Source organism: Elephas maximus, chromosome 1, assembly GCF_024166365.1.
Source record: "Elephas maximus indicus isolate mEleMax1 chromosome 1, mEleMax1 primary haplotype, whole genome shotgun sequence".
In the NCBI taxonomy this organism is placed as follows: Eukaryota; Metazoa; Chordata; class Mammalia; order Proboscidea; family Elephantidae; genus Elephas; species Elephas maximus.
In genome coordinates this window covers 62466449-62490118 of record NC_064819.1, presented here as the reverse complement: position 1 = coordinate 62490118, position 23670 = coordinate 62466449, and the positions used below count along the sequence as shown (strand labels likewise).

The window sequence follows — 23670 nt, the reverse complement described above, 5'->3', positions numbered from 1 at the left end:
TCTAACTGTCTCTATTTTATCAGTGAGGTATGAAGCAAGATCATCATCTTGATGCTTGATTGGTCTAAGGAGAGCGAGGGTGGGGAGTAGGTCTTGCATTTGCACAGACAAGGAAAGGTACTTGAGAATCGTTTAGGGTAGAGTTGAGTGAATGGACTAGGAAACCAGCCAGGCCTCATGAAGAGTCCATTCGAGATTAGTAATCATTAATTTAATGTGAGATCAGTCAGCACCGGATGGTGCTTTAGAGGATAACATGAAAGGACAGGAAATCAAGGAACTGAGAAATGAGGATGTTGGAAGCATTATCTGTAAAAAAAAAAAACATCTGTAGGGATGTAAAAATCACCAAGAATTAGGGTGAAGGTCAGGTTGGAGAGTGTAAGAGTGAGCCAGGATCCTGCTAAAATATTCAAGGAGTAGACCATCCAAAGTTTTGACTGTTGTTCAATTAAGGAAGACTTAAAATGCTATACTAACCTAGCAGATTTTTTGTCTACTTACTAGAATTTTTTTTTTTTTTACTAGAATAACACGTGTATGTTTCTATTAACTGTCCTTCAGCGCCACCTGCTGGACATAAACCAAAACAAATGACTGTAAGAAGAGCTAAGGGTCTATGGGTGGCTATGAGTCGGAATCCACTCGACGACAGCGGGGTTTTTTTTTTTTTTAAGGGTCTAAGGATTTCAATCCTTGTGACTTTAATAAATTGTATGGCTATTAGTCCTAAGGACTAGTCTCTTCTTTGAGTCTTCTGTTTTCATCAATATTTTGATAATATTATCTCAAGTTGGAATTATAAGGATTTTTCCTTTGATGGAAACCCTGGTGGCCTAATGGTTAATAGCTATGGCTGCTAACCAAAAGGTCAGCATTTTGAATCCATTAGGCATTCCTTGGAAACACTATGGGGCAGTTCTACTCTGTCTTATAGAGTTGCTACGAATCAGAGTCGACTTGACAGCAATAGGTCTTTTTTTTTTTCACTTTGCTATTCAAGGGGGATTGGTTTCAGGACCCCTTGGATGCTCAAGTCCCTTATATAAAATGGCCGTAGTATTTGCATATAAGCTGAGCACATTCTCTGGCATACTTTAAGGGTATACTTTAAATCATCTCTAGATTACTTATACTAATATATAATGACAAGACGTGAGGCAAACAATGTCCAAATGAGTGCTGGAGACCGATTGAGGATCTGTGAAATGGTGGGAGGCTACAGCAGGCGATGCTTACATATCACTCCATTTGCATGCATTCAGCATACGCTTGGAGCATGACAAATTCAAGTTTTGTTTTTTGAAACTTTTCTTTTTTTCCTGAATATTTTCAATCCGCAGTTGGTTGAACGCATGGATGCAGAACCTGTGGATACAGAGGGCCAACTGTATTTTATTTATCAACACTTTAAAAACAGAAGTGAGAACATAGGCTGCAACTGCCTTTGACTATGGAAGCTCCCTGAAACATAATAGGGAAATTAAACAATGTTACAAGGAGCTTGGGAGGCTGAAGTAGCTTGTGATCAGCTGCTGCCAGGTTGGAGGTTCAAACCCACTCAGCAGCTTCGTGGAAAAAGGACTGGGCGATCTGCGTCCATAATGATTACAAACAAGAAAACCCTATGGAGCAGTTCTATAACAGTTCTGTAACACATGGAGTGGCCATGAGTCCAAGGCCAACTCAAACTAACAACAACAATGTTACATCACTAAGAGTGATATTGTGCAGCCAATGATTAAAAAAAACAAAACAAAGCCCACTATCATGGAGCCGATTTCAACTCATAGCAACCCCATAGGGTTTCTAAGGCTGTAAATCTTTAACAGAAGCAGATCGCCAAATCTTTCTCCCTCAGAGCTGCTGGTGGTTTCGAACTGCCAACCTTTCAGTTAGCAGTAGATCGCTTTAACCACTGTACCACCAGGGCTCCTTAGCCAGAGATTAGATAGGCCTATAAAACAATAACACACACGAGGAACGTGCTTCTTAGATCAATGAAGTATATCAGACCAAATGAGCAACACCTGCCTAAAAGCAAAGATGAGAAGGTGGGAAAGGACAGGAAAACTGGACGAATGGAAATGGGGTACCCGGCGTGGAGAGGAGGAGAGTGCTGACACATTGCGGGGATTGCAACCAATGTCGTGAAACAATTTGTGGGTAAATTGTTGAATGAGAAATGAATTTGCTCTGTAAACTTTCACCTAAAGTGTGTGTGTGAGTGCACACACACACACACACAGAGTAATATTACAGGTGTATATTTATTTGTATGGAAAAATACTGTATTATTGAATGACAAAAGCAAGTTACAAAATACTTAGTAGTTTGAGCCCATTTGTGAAAGGATGAAGTGCTGAGCTACATGCAGCAAAATGTGGACCGCAGTTATCGTGGAGGGAGGGGAAGGTGTTAGATTCCTATTTGTTTTTTCCCCTTCATTTGTTATTCAGTATTTCCTATTACATATTACTTATATAATTAAAAAGATAAAATCAAAAAGGCAGCTAATTTTAAAAGGCAAATACAAGTGACACACAGAGAATACAACTGTCATCCATAGTTTATTCAGTGACCTGCTTGAGATGTGAGTTCCCCTCTGGTTACATGAAGGTGTTGCGTATACGGGTTGCATGAACACAAAAGAAATCAATGCCCTAACCCTACTTAGCGTCTTTAGAATGCAGCATTTACTGGATTATTACATCTTCAAATGCTAGATATTTACTAATAATAGAATAACAAACACACAAATAGGCACAGCCATAAATTTCTGGTAGTCACTATAGCCAACACACTATGATCGGTTCTATTTTTGTCCCTTTTATTAACATAAAAATCATACTAAAAATTACAGTAAAAATTAAATTTTTATAAAAATTACAGTGGAAGTTAAATCTTTATAAAAATTATAGTAAAAAAATTTACTAACCTAAAAAATTACTTTTACTGACATGTCTTAAAATGTGTATTATTTTAAATACATGTGCAAATATTTAAAAGTACATATATATTGTTGCTGTTGTTAGGTACCGTCAAGTTGATTTCGACTCATGACAACCCCATGTGACAGAGTAGAAGTGCCCGATAAGGTTTTCTAGGCTATAATCTTTACAAGAGCAGATTACCAGGTCTTTGTCCCACAAAGCCGACAGGTAGGTTCGAACTGCCATCTTATTGGTTAGCAACCGAGCGCTTAACCATTGTGCCACCAGGGCTCCTTCATACACACATACACATACTTACACACACATACACACATATATGTGTGTGTGTATATATCATTTTAAATATAAATTATCTATATGTTCTCCAATATTAGAGGATTACTGTATATCGAAGTATCTTCTGTTAGATACAGCAAGATCATCTTTTACAAGGAAAACAATATATACATTTTTTAATTGCCATCAACTAAGATGATTCTAGAGCGGTTTTACTGAATCTTGTCTTCACTGGCTTATAATTTCCTGAAGGTTGCTCTTTAATTTTAGTTGAAATACCTTGGTGGTTGTTCAAAACTTTGTTTTAAGAATGAGAACACCCATTATGCTATTTCAATACATAAAATTAAAACATTACCCCAGGGGCTATATTTTAGAAATCTCAATCTTTGTTTTCAATTATTCTTCAGTGTAAATAATCCTTAAAAAAAGAAACAAAGATGATGATGGAGAAAAGCCACATTGACATTTGAAGTTTTTTAAAAAAAAAAAAGAGATGTTGCAGGATGGGATAGAAAACACTTTGGAGGCAGAAAACCAAACCAAACCCATTGCCATCGAGTCAATTCTGACTCATAACGACCCTACAGGACACAGTAGAATTGCCCCATAGAGTTTCCAAGGAGTACCTGGTGGATTCGAACTGCTGACCTTTTGGTTAGCAGCTATAGCTCTTAACCACTATGCCATCAGGGTTTCCAAGCAGGATTTAAATCAGGGCTTCAAACCAGTTCATTTCAGTTCGAACTCCTGCTGAGAATTTGCATTTCCACCCCAGATATACTGAATCAGGATCTACCATTTAGCAAGATCCCTGGGTGATTCTTATGTATAATGCATTTTGAGAACCACTCTCTACTAGGGATTTTCAGGTTTGGTACCTAACCAGCAGCATTAGCATTGACTGGGAACTTGTTAGAAATGAAAACTCTCAGCAGGCATTTGAACTGGACCAAGCCAGTTTGAAGCCCTGATTTACATACAAGCTTTATTCCCAGCTGATACTAGTGGCTCTGGGATTGTGGGGAAGTTGCTTAGAACCTCTGAGCCTCCCATTCCTCATCCCTAAACCCTCAGATGGTTTTGTGAGTAGGAATGTGCTTAGGGGGTCCATCATCTCATAGTGCTGAGTCGGAATTGATTGGACAGCAATGGGTTTGGGGCTTTTTATTTGGTTTAAGGAATCCATGGGTGGTACAAATGGTTATCATGCTCGGCTACGAACTGAAAGGTTGGAGGTTCGAGTTCGTCTAGAGGCACCTTGAAAGAAAGGCTTGGCGTACTTCCAAAAACAATCAGCCATTGAAAACCCTGCGGAACACAGTTCTACTCTGACACCATGAGTCAGGATCAACTCTTCAGCAACTAGTTTTTAATATACCTAGAGTTTCAGAGCAGTTCCTGGTCTCCGGGGGCTCTAAATTTTAATCATCTTTCTTCCCGCCTTGTTGAAGTGGATGGTATCACTAAGAAAATAAATTATCATTTGGGATGTGTTACTCTTTTGCATGTTTAACTCTATGTGTGTAGAGAGGTCTGCAAACCGGGGTGTCAATGATGATGTTCACATCTATACTGTACGTATTTTATCTCAATGAACATACCATCCCAACAACTGTAAAGAACAAGCAATAGCATGAGATTTCAAGAGAAAGTATTATTTCTCTATCAAAATTGGGAATTTAATTTGCAGAAATTAGTATACATTTGTGTGCGTGTGTGTGTGTGTGTGCTGACTGTCCCCATATTATGTGTTGTCTTTCCCTTCACCACATTTTTACCAAATGTATTTTTTTGTCATTTAAATTTTATTATTTGCAGAGACGTGAATGAGACAAATATTTTTGTAAGCATCCTTGTACAATCATTTTAGCAACTCTAATATTTTATGAGGTTGGCACATGCCACCACAGAAACTTCTCCATCGAGAAACTTCAGGAAGGGTGAGAGACATGCTGCTCACATGGGAATTTACATAAATAGCATGCTATAAATATTATGGCATATTCCAGTTTACAAAGGACCATTAAACACAGAATTGCTTTTGATACAACTCTGTGAAGGTGGCTTTTCCAAATCAACATACAAGAATATTGAGACAAGGGAAGCCTACCTGATTTTCCAAGGTCACACAGCAAGATGTAGACTCTGGTTCTAGGGTTTTGATCCTGAAAAGAGTTTGAAAGAACCCCCCACCTGCTGCCACCATCACACCTCACTGGTTCCAGGATTTCTCATTCCTACCGGTACTGGAACACCAGGTACCCCTCTGCGAAATCCCAAAGGGAATGTATAAATAGGAGATGCTGAGCTCTCCTTAAGCTAAACCAACCCCCCCAACCCCCCGCCCCAGCTGTTAGTTTCCAGGAAAACAAGCCATCTCCTGGGGCTGTCCTCTGCTTCTGGAGGATGTGCAGGTATATCAATTCATCCACTAAACAAGTATTTACACAACACTTATCATGTGCCATTCACTGTCCAAGGAACAAAAATACAACCATGATCAAGATACACCCATTCCTTTGCCCTGCTGGAACTGAAAATAGTGGTGAAGATGGTAATGTATCAGGCAATTCCTATACAGGGTGACAAGTGCTAAGATGAACAGCCCAGGTGCCAAAAGGGTAACAATGAGAGAGGGGCTCTGACCCAGACCAGAGGGCTCAGAGAAGGCTTCCTAGAGAAGGTGGTGTCCTAGTTGAGACATGAGAAACAAGAAGACATTGGCCAAGTAAAATAGCAAAAAGGGGAGAGGGGAAGGAAGGAATAGCATATGCAAAGGCCCAGAGGCTAGAGAGAGTGTGCTGAGCTTGAGGAACATTTAGTCAGGCTGAGTTGTGAAAGCTTAGATCCCTACCAGTTATATAAAGAGTCGGGGACTTTATCCTGAGACCAAAAGGGCCAATAAAAGATTAAAGCAGAGGACTGTTGTAGAAAGATTAAGAAGACTGTTGTCATAAGCCAGCTGGATGGATGATAGTGACATGGTCTAAACTAGGTGGTGACAGGGGAATCACAAAAGTGGATACAAGAGATGTTTACAATGTAGACTCTTGTTGTGGTTGCTGTGTGCCGTCAAGTCTATTCCAACTGATAGCAACACTACAGACTCTTAAGACTTATGTCTTAAGGCTTAAGACTCTTAAATCTTGTGTAGACTCTTAAGACCTGATAATTGACAGGGTGTGAGTGATAAGGGAGAGGGAAGAGCCCAGGTATAATTTCAATAAAATGTTGTTGTTTTTGTTGTTGTTAGCTGTTCTTTAGTCGGCTCCAACTCATGGCAACCCCGTGCACAACGGACCGAAACACTGCTCAGTCCTGAACTATCCCCATGATTGGTTGGGGATTGGACGATTTTGATTCATAGGCTTTTCACTGGCTGATTTTTGGAAGCAGATCACCAAGCCTTTCTTCCTAGTCTATCTTAGTCTGGAAACTCCTTCAAAACCTGTTTACCATCATAGCAACACACAAGCCTCCACTGACAGCTGGGTGATGGCCGCACATGAGGCGCATTGGGTGGGAATCAAACCCAGGTCTCTTGCATGGAAAGTGAAACTTCTACCACTGAACCAAAAGGCCAGCAAACTCAGCTCAGTGTGCCAGCAGGGAAGCTAGGCACTGGGCACTAGGATCTGTGTAAGGACCAGCAGAGGGCAGGCAACACCAAGGAGCAGGAGCCCAAAGGAAGGATTCATTTGGCATGAACACAGTAAATGGGAAAGAACTCATAAAATCGAAGACATTTTCACAATGTTTGAAGCCACAGTGAAGGAGAATGCCAGTCTTACAAGCTGGTCAAATCTTCCATTTTTAGATAACATAGCCATTTCATTTACCCAAATAACCTCCAGCCCGTGCTGCTCACAACTCATTCCTAAGCCCAAGGCAGAACTCCCAACGGGGTGAGACAGTCAAAGAAAACGTGCGGCATATTAAGAAAGTCACAGCTGGAGAGAGATGTATTTTTTACTAAATTCACATAAAATGGCATATTAGAACATGTCATCTGCTTGGTTGTAGGACATGTCTGATTCCACGACACCAATACCTTCATCACTGTAGTTTAAATCACTTGAGGTGGTCTCACTTTTGCTCTTTTTCCTTTTCAGCAGCTCTCCTCCTTGCAGGTCAGGTAGTTCAAGCCCAGTAGAGCTCACAGTTTTAAGTCCTTTGGCGAATGGGACCTCAGCCCCACCCAGTTCCACTAAATCCCAATGATGGTCTGGGGGCAAAGGTCGATCACTCCGTAGTCTTTTCCTTATTTCTTCTTCTTTAGTCTGAAAGGCAGTATAAAACAATGAAAGACAGCCTGAAGAACTTTCTACAAGTTCTCATTAGTATTCCTGGTAATTAACACTTAGGGCTTCTCTCCTCTGTCATCCAGTCATTTAACAAACATATGCTGAAGAATTACTGTGAAGAAGACACCGTCTGTAGCCTTGTGGAGCTTACAGTCCAGTCCTTGCTCTCTGAGAGGCCAAGGAGAGAGACAGGAAATGGAGGCTGTCTGTCTAAACCCGTGAAGGCTAGGTCCCGGCAGAATGGCTGATGGAGGGTCATGGGGCCATAGGTGCACACGCGGGCTTTGGGAGTTGTCTGATGGCCTGCAGTGCTTCCTCTCAGCCCGCAACCCCTTCCCCACCCCTACTGAAAGCTGAAGTTTTCCTTCTTTAATATGAACAAAATTCCGTATTTCACTTAATTCTGAGAATTGCGTCTTCCTTACTGCAATACCGTTTTCTTTAGATGCTGTCTTGACACAATTTTGAGGCCCTCTCTGGAGAGTGGTCCATCCCCTTCTTGAGCAGCTGATTAAATCCACTCTACAACCACTCCTCTTATCAGGCTCTCATACCCCTGGGCCAATAAGCACCCATCCTAATTACCTCGGGGCCAGGTACCCAAAAACTAGGGACAGCCCCTATTATGGTTTGTATTGTTTTCGCTAAAAATATGTGTTATAAATCCTAATCCCTATACCTGTGGTTATAATCCCATTTGGGGATGGCTTGTCTTTGTTTTGCTAATGAGGGAGTGATAGTGTAGGGTGTGTCTTAAATCAATTTCTTCTGAGATATAAAAAGAGCAGATTGAGCAATCAAGCAAGCAGAGATGGGGAAGATGAATCCTATGTCCAGTGAAGATCACCAAGGAGCCAAGAAACAAAGGCTGAAAAGAAACCAGAACCTTCCCCTAGAGCAAAAAGAGAGGAAGCCTTCCCCTAGAGCCTGTACCCTGCATGCAGACTTCTAGCCTCTTAAACTGTGAGAAAATAAATTCCTGCTTGTTAAAGTCATCCATTTGTGGTGTTTCTGTTATAGCAGCACTAGATAACTAAGACAGGTCCTGTGCCCCCGATCCTGCAGAATTATTCAAGATGCCCAACACCCAGGAAGCACACGGAGCCTAGCTGCTTGTCATACACAAGCCCCCACCTACAATTCCAGCTTGTCATTGCCTTGTCCCTGGGTGCAACCCCTGTGTGACCCTGTGTCATGGTGTGGTGGGCCTCCATGTCTCTGGAAACTGTGAGTATAGTAAGCCTGGTTACTTTTCATGGCCTCCTTGACACCTGATTCCCACGTCACACCTGACTTACCATCCTGTGAATTTGTTAGAGCACTTGCTTAAGCTATATGGATGACACTGAAATTCAACCAACTTCCAGATAGTGTATTCAACACAAAAGGAATTAAAAAATAAACAAGCATCTAAGGATACAACATAAGAAGTATGTTGTTGTTGTTAGGTGCCCTTGAGTCAGCCCAGATTTACAGCAACCCCATACACAATGGTACAAAATGGTGCCTGGTCCTGGGCCATTCCCAGGATCACTTGCAGATCAGACCATTATGATCCACAAGGTTTTCACTGGTTGATTTTTGGAAGTACATTGCCAGGCCTTTCTTCCTAGTTTGTCTTAGTCTGAAAGCTCCACTGAAACCTATTCAGCATCATAGCAACATACAAGCCTCCAGACAGATGGGTGGTGGCTCTGCATGAGGTGCACTGGCTGGGAATCAAACCTGTGTCTCCTATATGAAAGGCGAGAATTCTACTGCTGAACCACGAGTGCCTCATGATAAGAGGCATGCAGATCATTAAAGTACTTAGTATAAATCCATGCAACATGTCCTAAACCTACCGATGGGCTCATTTTTGGAAGCCGACCTAGTACAATGGAGAACTTGGGTACCTTCCGACGCTCCTCCACTGCCTGCATCTTCTCTTCTATGTCCTTCATGGTGAAATCCTTCACTTCCCTTTTGATCTTCAGTTTTTTCAGTCTGGCTGGTGGCTTTCTCACTGGCTTCTCAGTCGTGTCCACCTGAAGGAAGACACATATTCACATGGAGAAGCAAACATATTCACTGGCAGAGGAGAAAGAAACACAGTTTAAAATGTAAACCTTCAACATCTAAACTTCTAATCTAATCTTCCAGTAGCAGATCAAATAATAATAACAACATGAAAGCTGGAAATGACAGAATTAATTCCTAGAGACAAAATCTATTAGATGCCTACTGGGGAAGCCAGCACAACGTGTACAAGGCAAGCCCATGTAGCTCCATAGACACATGGACCTGAGGGACCGAATTGCTGGGCTGAGGGCTGTGGTGACCACGGTCTCAGGGAACCTCTAGCTCAACTGGCATACAGAGTTTATAAAGAAACTGTTCTACACTCTACTTTGGTGAGTAGCGTCTGGGGTCTTAAAGCCAAAAGCCTGTGAGTGACCATCTAAGATACTCCACTGGTCTCACCCCTTTGAGAACAAGGAAGAATGAAGAAAACTAAAGACATAAGGGAAAGATTAGTCCAAAGGACTAATGGACTACATCTACCACGGCCTCCACCAGACTGAGTCCAGTACAACTACATGGTGCTCAGCTACCAGCACCAACTGCTTTGATGGGGATCATAATAGAGGGTCTCAGACAGAGCTGGAGAAAAATGTAGAACAAAATTATAACTCAAAAAGGAAGACCAGACTTGCTGGCCTGACAGACTGGAGAAACCCTGAGAATATGGCCACTCCTGAGGTTCACCCTTCAGCCAAAGATTGAACAGGCCCATGGAAAAAAATAAGAGTAAATGGGCACACTAGCCCTGGGGCAGGGACTGGAAGGTAGGAGGGAACAGGACAGCTGGTAATAAGGAACCCAAGGTGAGAAGGGAGAGTGTTGATATGTCCTGGGGTTGTTAACCAACGTCATACAACAATGTGTGTGCTGTTTGATGAGAAACTGGTTTGTTTTGTACACCTTGATCTAAAGTTCAATTAAAAAAAAGAAAAAAAAAATCTATCAGATTCCTAGAAACAAATAGGCTATCACAGAAAACGGGCCAAGAATGTAAAGGTGTTCTGGGACTGGATGAAGAGGACTCATAAGAAGAAAACAACTTTGAGGATGAGCACAAGAAGGGGAAAAGATGGTGAACGAGCAATGTGGATTCGTAGTTCAAAGTCATAATTTAATCTGATAACTTTATAAACCCGATGCTGTCGAACCGGTTCTGACTCAAGTGACCCTAAATGACAGAGTAGAACTGCCCCATAGGGTTTCCAAGGAGCGGCTGGTGGATTTGAACTGCTAACCTTTGGGTTAGCAGCTAAGCTCTTAACCACATAAACTACAAATTACTTTCATTTGGGATCAAGATGCGTTTTTATAACTTTTGGTCTCACAAAAGAGAGAGATAATTCATGACTACTGAGCAGCAACTGTGTGCTGGCATTGCTGTAGTTACTTTATAAATTTTTCAGGACAAGTAAAAAAAAAAATCCCTTTTCATATGGTTGACTGCCGTTTAAATAGCCCAAAGCTATTTCTGGTTCGAATTTTCTAGTTACAAAAAAAGCAAACTTGTTGTAAAGGGTTCCTGAAGAAAGTTTTAATTTACATGATTTTCTTTTAAAAAATTGTTTTATAATATACATTTGTTATGAAAAATTAAAATGATTCATAAACAAATAATCTCCTAATCTTCTGTTTAACCACCTGGTCCCTAATCTCACTCCTCACCATGAATCTTTATTAAGAGTTTGATGTGTGGAGGCGGGGCCAAGATGGCGGACTAGGTGGACGCTACCGCGGATCCCTCTTGCAACAAAGACTCGGAAAAACAAGAGAATCGATCACGTACATAACAATCTACGAACCCTGAACAACAAACACAGATTTAGAGACGGAGAACGAACAAATACAGGGAGACAGCGATTGTTTTCAGAGCCTGGAGCCAGCGTACCAGTCAGCGGATTTTCTGGAAGAACTAGTTTCCCAGTGATGGCTCGGAGACAGCAGTCCATATCAAACCACATAAAGAAGCAGACCATGACAGCTTCTCCAACCCCCCAAACAAAAGAATCAAAATCTTTCCCAAATGAAGATACAAACCTGGAATTATCAGATACAGAATATAAAAAACTAATTTACAGAATGCTTAAAGATATCACAAATGAAATAAGGCAAAATGCAGAAAGAGCCAAGGAACACACTGATAAAACTGTTGAAGAACTCAAAAAGATTATTCAAGAACATAGTGGAAAAATTAATAAGTTGCAAGAATCCACAGAAAGACAGCATGTAGAAATCCAAAAGATTAACAATAAAATTACAGAATTAGACAACGCAATAGGAAGTCAGAGGAGCAGACTCGAGCAATTAGAATGCAGACTGGGACATCTGGAGGACCAGGGAATCAACACCAACATAGCTGAAAAAAAATCAGATAAAAGAATTAAAAAAAATGAAGAAACCCTAAGAATCATGTGGGACTCTATCAAGAAGGATAACTTGCGAGTGATTGGAGTCCCAGAACAGGGAGGGGGGACAGAAAACACAGAGAAAATAGTTGAAGAACTCCTGACACAAAACTTCCCTGACATCATGAGGGATGAAAGGATATCTATCCAAGATGCTTATCGAACCCCATTTAAGATTGATCCAAAAAGAAAAACACCAAGACATATTATCATCAAACTCGCCAAAACCAAAGATAAACAGAAAATTTTAAAAGCAGCCAGGGAGAAAAGAAAGGTTTCCTTCAAGGGAGAATCAATAAGAATAAGTTCAGACTACTCAGCAGAAACCATGCAGGCAAGAAGGGAACGGGACGACATATACAGAGCACTGAAGGAGAAAAACTGCCAGCCCAGGATCATATATCCAGCAAAACTCTCTCTGAAGTATGAAGGCGAAATTAAGATATTTACAGATAAATACAAGTTTAGAGAATTTGCAAAAACCAAACCAAAGCTACAAGAAATACTAAAGGATATTGTTTGGTCAGATGACCAATAATATCAGATACCAGCACAATACAAGGTCACAAAACAGAACGTCCTGATATCAACTCAAACAGGGAAATCACAAAAACAAACAAATTAAGATTAATTAAAATAATAATAATAATAATAATAATACACATAACAGGGAATCATGGAAGTCAATAGGTAAAAGATCACAATAATCAAAAAGAGGGACTAAATACAGGAGGCATTGAACTGCCAGATGGAGAGTGATACAAGGCGATATAGAATGATACAAGTTAGGTTTTTACTTAGAAAAATAGGGGTAAATAATAAGGTAACCACAAAAAGGTGTAACAACTCCATAACTCAAGATAAAAGCCAAGGAAAACCTAACAACTCAACTAACATAAAGTCAAACACTATGAAAATGAGGATCTCACAATTTACTAAGAAAAACGTCTCAGCTCAAAAAAGTAGGTGGAAAAATGAAATTGCCAACAACACACATGAAAAGGCATCAAAATGACAGCACTAAAAACTTATTTATCTATAATTACGCTGAATGTAAATGGACTAAATGCACCAATAAAGAGACAGAGAGTCACGGACTGGATAAAGAAACACGATCCATCTATATGCTGCCTACAAGAGACACACCTTAGACTTAGAGACACAAACAAACTAAAACTCAAAGGATGGAAAAAAATATATCAAGCAAACAATAAGCAAAAAAGAAGAGGAGTAGCAATATTAATTTCTGACAAAATAGACTTTAGACTTAAATCCACCACAGAGGATAAAGAAGGACACTATATAATGATAAAAGGGACAATTGATCAGGAAGACAAAACCATATTAAATATTTATGCAACCAATGACAGGGCTGCAAGATACATAAATCAAATTTTAACAGAATTGAGAAGTGAGATAGACACCTCCACAATTATACTAGGAGGCTTCAACACACCACTTTCGGAGAAGGACAGGACATCCAGTAAGAAGCTCAATAGAGACACGGAAGACCTACTTACAACAATCAACCAACTTGACCTCATTGACTTATACAGAACTCTCCACCCAACTGCTGCAAAATATACTTTTTTTTCTAGCGCACATGGAACATTCTCTAGAATAGACCACATATTAGGTCATAAAACAAACCTTTGCAGAGTCCACAACATCGAAATATTACAAAGCATCTTCTCAGACCACAAGGCAATAAAACTAGAGATCAATAACAGAAAAACTAGGGAAAAGAAATCAAATACTTGGAAAATGAACAATACCCTCCTGAAAAAAGACTGGGTTATAGAAGACATCAAGGAGGGAATAAGGAAATTCATAGAATGCAACGAGAATGAAAATACTTCCTATCAAAACCTCTGGGACACAGCAAAAGCAGTGCTCAGAGGCCAATTTATATCGATAAATGCACACATACAAAAAGAAGAAAGAGCCAAAAGCAGAGAACTGCCCCTACAACTTGAACAAATAGAAAGTGAGCAACTTAAGAACCCATCAGGCACCAGAAAAAAACAAATAATGAAAATTAGAGCTGAACTAAATGAATTAGAGAACAGAAAAACAATTGAAAGAATTAACAAAGCCAAAAGCTGGTTCTTTGAAAAAATTAACAAAATTGATAAACCATTGGCTAGACTGACTAAAGAAATACAGGAAAGGAAACAAATAACCCGAATAAGAAACGAGAAGGACCACATCACAACAGAACCAAATGAAATTAAAAGAATCATTTCAGATTACTACAAAAAATTGTACTCTAACAAATTTGAAAACCTAGAAGAAATGGATGAATTCTTGGAAAAACACTACCTACCTAAACTAACACATTCAGAAGTCGAACAACTAAATAGACCCATAACAAAAAAAGAGATTGAAACGGTAATCAAAAACTTCCAACAAAAAAAAGCCCTGGCCCAGACGGCTTCACTGCAGAGTTCTACCAAACTTTCAGAGAAGAGTTAACACCACTACTACTGAAGGTATTTCAAAGCATAGAAAATGACGGAATACTACCCAACTCATTCTATGAAGCCACCATCTCCCTGATACCAAAACCAGGTAAAGACATTACAAAAAAAGAAAATTATAGACCTATATCCCTCATGAACATAGATGCAAAAATCCTCAACAAAATTCTAGCCAATAGAATCCAACAACACATCAAAAAAATAATTCACCCTGATCAAGTGGGATTTATACCAGGTATGCAAGGCTGGTTTAATATCAGAAAAACCATTAATGTAATCCATCACATAAATAAAACAAAAGATAAAAACCACATGATCTTATCAATTGATGCAGAAAAGGCATTTGACAAAGTCCAACACCCATTTACGATAAAAACTCTTCCCAAAATAGGAATTGAAGGAAAATTCCTCAACATAATAAAGGGCATCTATGCAAAGCCAACAGCCAATATCACTGTAAATGGAGAGAACCTGAAAGCATTTCCCTTGAGAACGGGAACCAGACAAGGATGCCCTTTATCACCACTCTTATTCAACATCGTACTTGAAGTCCTAGCCAGGGCAATTAGGCTAGACAAAGAAATAAAGGGTATCCGGATTGGCAAGGAGGAAGTAAAGCTATCACTATTTGCAGATGACATGATCTTATACACAGAAAACCCTAAGGAATCCTCCAGAAAACTACTGAAACTAATAGAAGAGTTTGGCAGAGTCTCAGGTTATAAAATAAACATACAAAAATCACTTGGATTCCTCTACATCAACAAAAAGAGCACCGAAGAGGAAATAACCAAATCAATACCATTCACAGTAGCCCCCAAGAAGATAAAATACTTAGGAATAAATCTTACCAAGGATGTAAAAGACCTATACAAAGAAAACTACAAAGTTCTAGTACAAGAAACTAAAAACGACCTACATAAGTGGAAAAACATACCTTGCTCATGGATAGGAAGACTTAACATTGTAAAAATGTCTATTCTACCAAAAGCCATCTATACATACAATGCACTTCCGGTCCCAATTCCAATGACATTTTTTAATGTGATGGAGAAACAAATCACCAACTTCATATAGGAGGGAAAGAAGCCCCGGATAAGCAAAGCATTACTGAAAAAGAAGAAGTGGGAGGCCTCACTCTACCTGATTTCAGAACCTATTATACAGCCACAGTAGTCAAAACAGCCTGGTACTGGTACAACAACAGGCACATAGACCAATGGAACAGAATTGGGAATCCAGATATAAATCCATCCACGTATGAGCAACTGATATTTGACAAAGGACCAGTGTCAGTTAATTGGGGAAAAGATAGTCTTTTTAACAAATGGTGCTGGCATAACTGGATATCCATTTGCAAAAAAATGAAACAGGACCCATACCTCACACCATGCACAAAAACTAACTCCAAGTGGATCAAAGACCTAAACATAAAGACTAAAACGATAAAGATCATGGAAGAAAAAATAGGGACAACGTTAGGAGCCCTAATGCAAGGCATAAACAGAATACAAAACATTACCAAAAATGATGAAGAGAAACCCGATAACTGGGAGCTCCTAAAAATCAAACACCTATGCTCATCTAAAGACTTCACCAAAAGAGTAAAAAGACCACCTACTGACTGGGAAAGAATTTTTAGCTATGACATCTCAGACCAGCGCCTGATCTCTAAAATCTACATGATTCTGTCAAAACTCAACCACAAAAAGACAAACAACCCAATCAAGAAGTGGGCAAAGGATATGAACACACATTTCACTAAAGAAGATATTCAGGCAGCCAACAGATACATGAGAAAATGCTCTCGATCATTAGCCATTAGAGAAGTGCAAATTAAAACTACGATGAGATTCCATCTCACACCAACAAGGCTGGCATTAATCCAAAAAACACAAAATAATAAATGTTGGAGAGGCTGCGGAGAGATTGGAACTCTCATACACTGCTGGTGGGAATGTAAAATGGTACAACCACTTTGGAAATCTATCTGGCGTTATCTTAAACAGTTAGAAATAGAACTATCATACAACCCAGAAATCCCACTCCTTGGAATATACCCTAGAGATACAAGAGCCTTCACCCAAACAGATATATGCACACCCGTGTTTATTGCAGCTCTGTTTACAATAGCAAAAAGCTGGAAGCAACCAAGGTGTCCATCAACGGATGAATGGGTAAATAAATTGTGGTATATTCACACAATGGAATACTACGCATCGATAAAGAACAGTGACGAATCTGTGAAACATTTCATAACATGGAGGAACCTGGAAGGCATTATGCTGAGCAAAATTAGTCAGAGGCAAAAGGACAAATATTGTATAAGACCACTATTACAAGATCTTGAGAAATAGTAAAAACTGAGAAGAACACATACTTTTGTGGTTACGAAGGGGGGAGGGAGGGAGGGAGGGAGAGAGTTTTTTATTGATTAATCAGAAGATAAGAACTGCTTTGGGTGAAGGGAAAGACAACACTCAATACATGGAAGGTCAGCTCAATTGGACTGGACCAAAAGCAAAGAAGTTTCCGGGATAAAATGAATGCTTCAAAGGTCAGCGGAGCAGGGGTGGGGGTCTGGGGAACATGGTTTGAGGGGACTTCTAAGTCAATTGGCAAAATAATTCTATTATGAAAACATTCTGCATCCCACTTTGAAATGTGGCGTCTGGGGTCTTAAATGCTAACAAGCGGCCATCTAAGATGCATCAATTGGTCTCAGCCCACCTGGAGCAAAGGAAAATGAAGAACACCAAGGTCACACGACAACTAAGAGCCCAAAAGACAGAAAGGGCCACATGAACCAGAGACCTACATCATCCTGAGACCAGAAGAACTAGTTGGTGCCCGGCCACAATCAATGACTGCCCTGACAGGGAGCACAACAGAGAACTCCTGAGGGAACAGGAGATCAGTGGGATGCCGACCCCAAATTCTCATAAAAAGACCATACTTAATGGTCTGACTGAGACTAGAGGAATCCCGGCAGCCATGCTCCCCAGACCTTCTGTTGGCACAGGACAGGAACCATCCCCGAAGACAACTCATCAGACATGAAAGGGACTGGTCAGCGGGTGGGAGAGAGATGCTGATGAAGAGTAAGCTAATTATATCAGGTGGACACTTGAGATTGTGTTGGCATCTCCTGTCTGGAGGGGGGATGGGAGTATAGAGAGAGTGGGAAGCTGGCAAAATTGTCAAGAAAGGAGAGACTGAAAGGGCTGACTCAATAGGGGGAGAGCAAGTGGGAGTACGGAGTAAGATGTATGTAAACTTATATGTGACAGACTGATTGGATTTGTAAACGTTCACTTAAAGCTTAATAAAAGTTAATTAAAAGAAAAAAAAAAAGAGTTTGATGTGTGTCTTTCCAGACATTCTCTCTCTCTCTGTGTACATATATGCATTAGAAATACATCTGTATTGTTAAAATATAAATAGAATTATACCATATACACTGCTGTGCCATTTGCTTTCCTCACTTAATTTAATATGACATCTTTCTAGGTCAGGGTATATAGATTTATTACAACTAGGGAGAAGTTTTAATGAACTTTAAGGCTTCATTATTAAACAAACCAAATATTGTTCCAGGTAATTTCTGTGAGGAAATTTAGACAAAAGAACTATTGCTACTCATTCTAATTTCTCAAAGACTGTCTCTTCAGATGACAATGCTGTAGGTACTGAGAAAATAAATCAAAGAAACAAAGAGAAACAGTGTAGCATTGTAGAAAAAGGCACCAGGTCTACATTTAAGACAGACCTGGGTTTGGATTCTGGCTCCACCTCAGTGTGACTTTGTATGAATCCTTCAACTCTGTAAGCATTGGTTTTCTCATTTGTAAAATAGGTTTAACAATACTTATTTCATAGGATTGTTAAAAAAAGAGAGACACAGAAAGAGGTATATAGTAGCCACTCAATAAATGGTACTTACTTTTCAGTCAATGAAAAACCAAAAATAAAAACAGTTGTGGGCAATTCTGACTCATGGCAACCCCGTGTGTATCAGAGTAGAACTGTGCTCCACAGGATTTTCAATGGATGATATTTTGAAAGTAGACTGCCAGGTCTTTCTTCTGAGGTGCCTCTGGGCAGACTGAAACTGCCAAATTTTTAGCAATCGAGCACATTAACCATTTGCCCCACTCAGGTACTCCTAAGCAATGCCTTTTTTCAATGATAGCACAAAGATTCTAAACAGGACACAATATTGGTCACAAAGGGGAGGAATGAGAATCGGAAAAGCACGAGGCCAGGAGGCAGGAGGCCTGGTCTTGAACCCCAGGCTCTGTCACTAATGCTGCATGACCTGAGGCCAGGGTTTTTGTTTGTTTCTTTTTGTCCATTTTTGTATTTTTTTAAATAATGATTGGCATCGTAGGCTTCCTGCTGGCAAAAGCCATCTGCTGAAGAGAGGGACATACTTGCTGCTATGGTGGCTCAACTAGAGATACTGTGTGTCATGGATTGAATTATGTCCCCCCAAAATATGTGTCAACTTGACTAGGCCATGATTCCCAGTATTGTGTGACTGTCCACCATTCTGTCATCTGATGTGATTTTCCTATGTGTTGTAAATCCTATCTCTATGATGTTAACGAGATGGGATTAGTGGCAGTTATGTTAATGAGGCAGGATTCAATCTATAAGATTTGATGGTGTCTTAAACCAGCCTTTTTTGAGATATAAAAGAGAGAAGCAAGCAGAGAGACATGGGAACCTCATATCACCAAGAAATGAGAGCCAGGAGAATAGCGAGTCCTTTCGGCCCAGGGTCCCTGTGCTGAGAAGCTCCTCAACCGGGGAAGACTGACAACAAGGTCCTTCCCCTAGAGCCATCACAGAGAGAAAGCCTTCCCCTAAAGGTGGCACCCTGAATTTGGACTTCTAGCCTCCTGGGCTGTGAGAGAGTAAATGTCTCTTCGTTAAAGCCATCCACTTGTGGTATTTGTGCTATAGCAGCACTTGATTACCAAGACACTGTGAGATTTGTCTGAAAACGGCATTTTAGGAGATGTTCTTTCACAGAGGGCTACCAGAAAATTAAATAGGAATCCAAGATCCAATAAAGAAAGCCCAGTTGGGCTTTATACGGGAGCCTGATCCTTCACTGAAATGATAAGGTCAGTGGTTTTGAGAGAATTTTGTGTTTCTGGTTTGTGTTGGACTCTTCCTCTGGTTTTATCTCAAAACGATGCATATGAAATAATGCACTTCCTTCCCCTTCCAGAAACTAATCCTACGTGTACAGCCCTCTTCCCCTGTTGAGGCTGACAATTTTTGTAAAAGAACTGAAAGACTTGAGTAAAGATATCTGTATTTTTCACACTGAGTTTTATGAAGTCAAGATTTATCAACTGTAACCAGATGCCATTGAGTTGATTCTAATTCATAGTGACCCCATGTGTGTAAGAGTAAAACTGTGCTCCACAGGGTTTTCAGTGACTGATTTTTTGGAAGTAGATCACCCTAGGCCTATCTTCTGAGGCACCTCGGGGTGGGCTTGAACTGCCAACCTTTTCGCTAGCAGCCCAGCACTTAACTGTTTTTGCTACCCCGGGACTCCTTTATCAGCTGTCCCATTGCCATCAATTCAGTTCTGACTCACAACGACCCTACAGGGCAGAGAAGAACTGTCTCATAGGGTTTCCAAGGCTGTGATCTTTACAGAAGCAGACTGCCACATCTTTTTCCCATGAAATGGCTGGTGGGTTCGAACTGGTGACCTTTCAGTTAGCAGCAGAGTACTTAACTACTACACCAGCAGGGCTCCTTTTATCAACTGCCCACCCACTGCTATCGAGTTGATTCTGACTCATAGTGACCCTACAGGACAGAGTAGAACTGCACCATAGAGTTTCCAAGGAGCACCTGGCAGATTCGAACTGCCGACCTCTTGATTAGCAGCCATAGCACTTAATGACTGCGCCACCAGGGTATCAACTACAGACACATAAAAATGATAATAACAATGATCACATGATGCTTAAGACACATATATAGCATGGCCATTTAAATCACAGAATATTTTCAAATATACCGATAAAAGCTCACTTATCTATTTAGCTTCTTAACATAAAAAAAAAAAAAAAAGAAAAGAAGGAAAGAACTTTAAAACCTATAGAAGCTGCCAGTCAGTTCCCTCATCTTTAAGAATACTATCAGTGGACTGCCAAGCCCAAAGACGCTGAAATAAGACGCAGGTCTTTTCTCTAGCCACCCTAACCTTTACGTATTACCTCTTGCATCCTCTATGCAGTCCTCCAGGCTTTCCTAAGCAACAACTGACCTACAGCTGAACCTAACTCAGTTCAGTTTCCTGACTGGAGTCTTGTGCATAGAATGGCTGCAGGCCAAGGTTTCCTGCAAGAGATTTGTTCAGGCTGTTCTGTCACTTTTAGATCTCCTGGGGAAGGTCACTCTGAGCATTAACTGGCATTATTGAGTCTTAACCCAGTCAACTTCCTCCTCCTTAAAAAACACCCCATGAGGTTCAGTAAACAATGTTGGAGATCCTGAAGCAAGAGAGGCAAACTCCCTAACTACATCATAGGTTACCAAGCACAGAAGTCCCAGGGAGCAGGGAACAGACTTTGGCCAGAGATGGGAGGCATCAACAGGGACTTCTCAGAGCCTGGGGGAGGGAGACCCACAGCATGCTAAGAGGCTGGGAGAAATGTATTTGGGATAAAACACACCTAACTTGATAATGAAGTCCCTGGGTGGTGCAAATGGCTAATGTGCTTGGCTACTAACCAAAAGGATGGAGTCCATCCAGAGGCACCTTGGAAGAAAGGCCTGGCAATCTACCTCTGAAAAATCAGGCATTGAAAACCCTGTGAAACAGTTCTACTCTGACACACATAGCGTTGTCATGAGTTGGAGGTGACTTGATGGCAACCAGTTAAACTGGATAATATCTATGTGAATAAAGGAAAATCACATTTCTCTAGAGAGATCTACAGCAACCAGTACACATATTTACATATATGTACATACAACTAAAGCACATTTAAATCTCAGTGGAACGTTTTAAAATGTACTGAAAAATTCATTTACGAATCTGGCATGTGGCATGAACAATTAAGCACTCGACTATTGGCTGAAAGGTTGGCGGTTTGAAATCACCCAGAGGCGTCTTAGAAGACAGGCCTCAAGATCTGCTTCCAAAAGGTCACAGCCATGAAAACCCTATGGAGCGTGGGGTAGCCATGAGTCAGAATCAATTTGATGGCAACTAAAAATAACAACATATCATTTTAACTCTTTCTGAGTGAGCATAAAATCAGCGAGCATGAATATGCTTGAAAGCTGGCTAGCAGCAGGCATTACGGCATTGCTGTAGTCCTTGCCAGCAATCAGTGGTAAAAATTACAACAAAAGACAAAAAAGGATGGGGCCCCTGTGATGGACACAGATACGCTCACGGACCTCTGGGAAGCCCCCTGAATCACAGGATGGATGGAGGGCCTTCACTTTTCAGCATCCTTTATCACTGTCACTCTAAGTAATAACCTGCATTAAAGATTACAGGACTGAGAAGCAGAGAGATTGTGCCTAAAATTCCCTTATACCTAGTATACTATAGGTCTACATAAGAGGAGCCCTGGTGGTGCAGTGGTTAACCTCTCAGCTGCTAACTGAACGGTTGTGGGCTTGAATCTACCCAGCGAAAGAAAGACCTGGAAATCTGCTCCCGTAAAGATTACAGTCTATGAAACCCTATGGGATTGCTATGAGTCGGTATGAACTCAGTGGCACCTAACAACAAGATAGATCTACATAACCCAGAAAAAAACCATTGCCATTGAGTTTATTCTGATTCACGGTGACTACATGTATTTCAGAGTAGAACTGTGCTCCATAGGATTTTCAAATCTGTGACCTTTTGGAAGTAGATCACCAGGCCTTTCTTACAAGGCACCGCTGTGTGGATTCAAATTGCCAATCTTTCAGTTAGTAGCTGAGAGCAAACCGTTTGAAGAAATCTTATTTTTTAAAAGCATTCTCACATTTGTTATTCTATTTGTCCCCATTATATTTTATTAATTTTTTATAGCAATGAAGAAATAGTGTTTACATGTCAGACTGAATTCATCACGTTTTAGTAACTGTTGAAATTAATATTCTTTTTATGACCATACTCTTTCTGTTTTCCTTCAGGCTTCGGTTTTTTTTTTTTTTTTTTGCCAATTTTATCGTGCCTTATTTCCTCTAAAAATAATATTAAATAATAGTTAAAGGTAATAGCTGTCTAATAATACTTCCATTCTTAATGTGGTTCCCCTCTCAGTCCTTCAATACTTATTCTCATCCTTTTAAATTGGCCTCATAACTTTTCCCAGGACACCTGGTGTCTGGCAGGCTTATGTTTTCAGCTACACCTAAGTTGACAGAGGCTTTCACCTGGACCACTGAGCAATTACGTCTCTTCTTCATTTACATGCTTTTCCTGGGTCTACTTCGTCTCTATTTCTGAAGTGGAACATGTTCAGGAATATTTTGGAATTCTCTTTCACAATGAATGAGGGATTACAATTTCAAAAGCTTTAAACCGTTTTAGCCTTATAATGATTGGAGGCTCTGTGCACATGTTTGCTGACACTTTAGAGCAGTGGTTCAGTAGTTCAGTGGGAGCTTTCAAAAGCACTAATGCCAGGTCCCACCCCCAGGCATTAGGCTGCTGTTGAGCCAGCCCAGACCACTGTGATCTATAAGGTTTCTTCCTGCTGATTTTCAGAAGTAGATCACCAGACCCTTTCTTCCTAGTCTGTTTTAGTTCAGTAGCTCCACTGAAGCCTGTTCAACATCATAGCAACGTGCAAGCCTCCACTGACAGACGGGTGGCGGCTGTGCACTGGCTGGGAATCAAACTCGGGTCTCCTATATTGAAAGACAGAATTCTACCCCTGAACCACATGGTTTAGTACTCAACCACTAGCCAAAAGGTTGGCAATAAGAACCCACCTAGAGGTGCCTCGAAAGACAGGCCTGACGATCTGCTTCCAAAAAGTCACAGTCTTGGAAACACAGCACACGTGAAGTCGGCCTGAGTCAGAATTGACTTGACGGCGACTAACAACAACAACAACAGCACCCCTGGCGTGGGGCTGGGGTGGGGCCTGGGCACCAGGGATTTGGAAAGCTCCCAGATTTTTGAAGATGATTCAAATGTGCA

General features: G+C 40.5%; 1 protein-coding gene across 2 annotated transcripts in view; it reads right to left on the bottom strand.

The window, feature by feature from the left end:
- Window positions 1-3623: 3623 nt before the first annotated feature.
- Window positions 3624-23670, bottom strand: part of STMND1 (stathmin domain containing 1) — a 40522-nt gene continuing 20475 nt past the window's right edge. For both annotated transcript variants that reach the window (XM_049884492.1, XM_049884486.1), the window contains exons 4-5: window positions 9433-9564; window positions 3624-7513 (exon numbers count right to left, since the gene is read on the bottom strand). In XM_049884492.1, coding sequence (XP_049740449.1) covers window positions 7229-7513; window positions 9433-9564 — 417 coding nt within the window. In that variant the 3' untranslated portion in view covers window positions 3624-7228. The remainder of the gene's footprint in view (window positions 7514-9432; window positions 9565-23670) is intronic.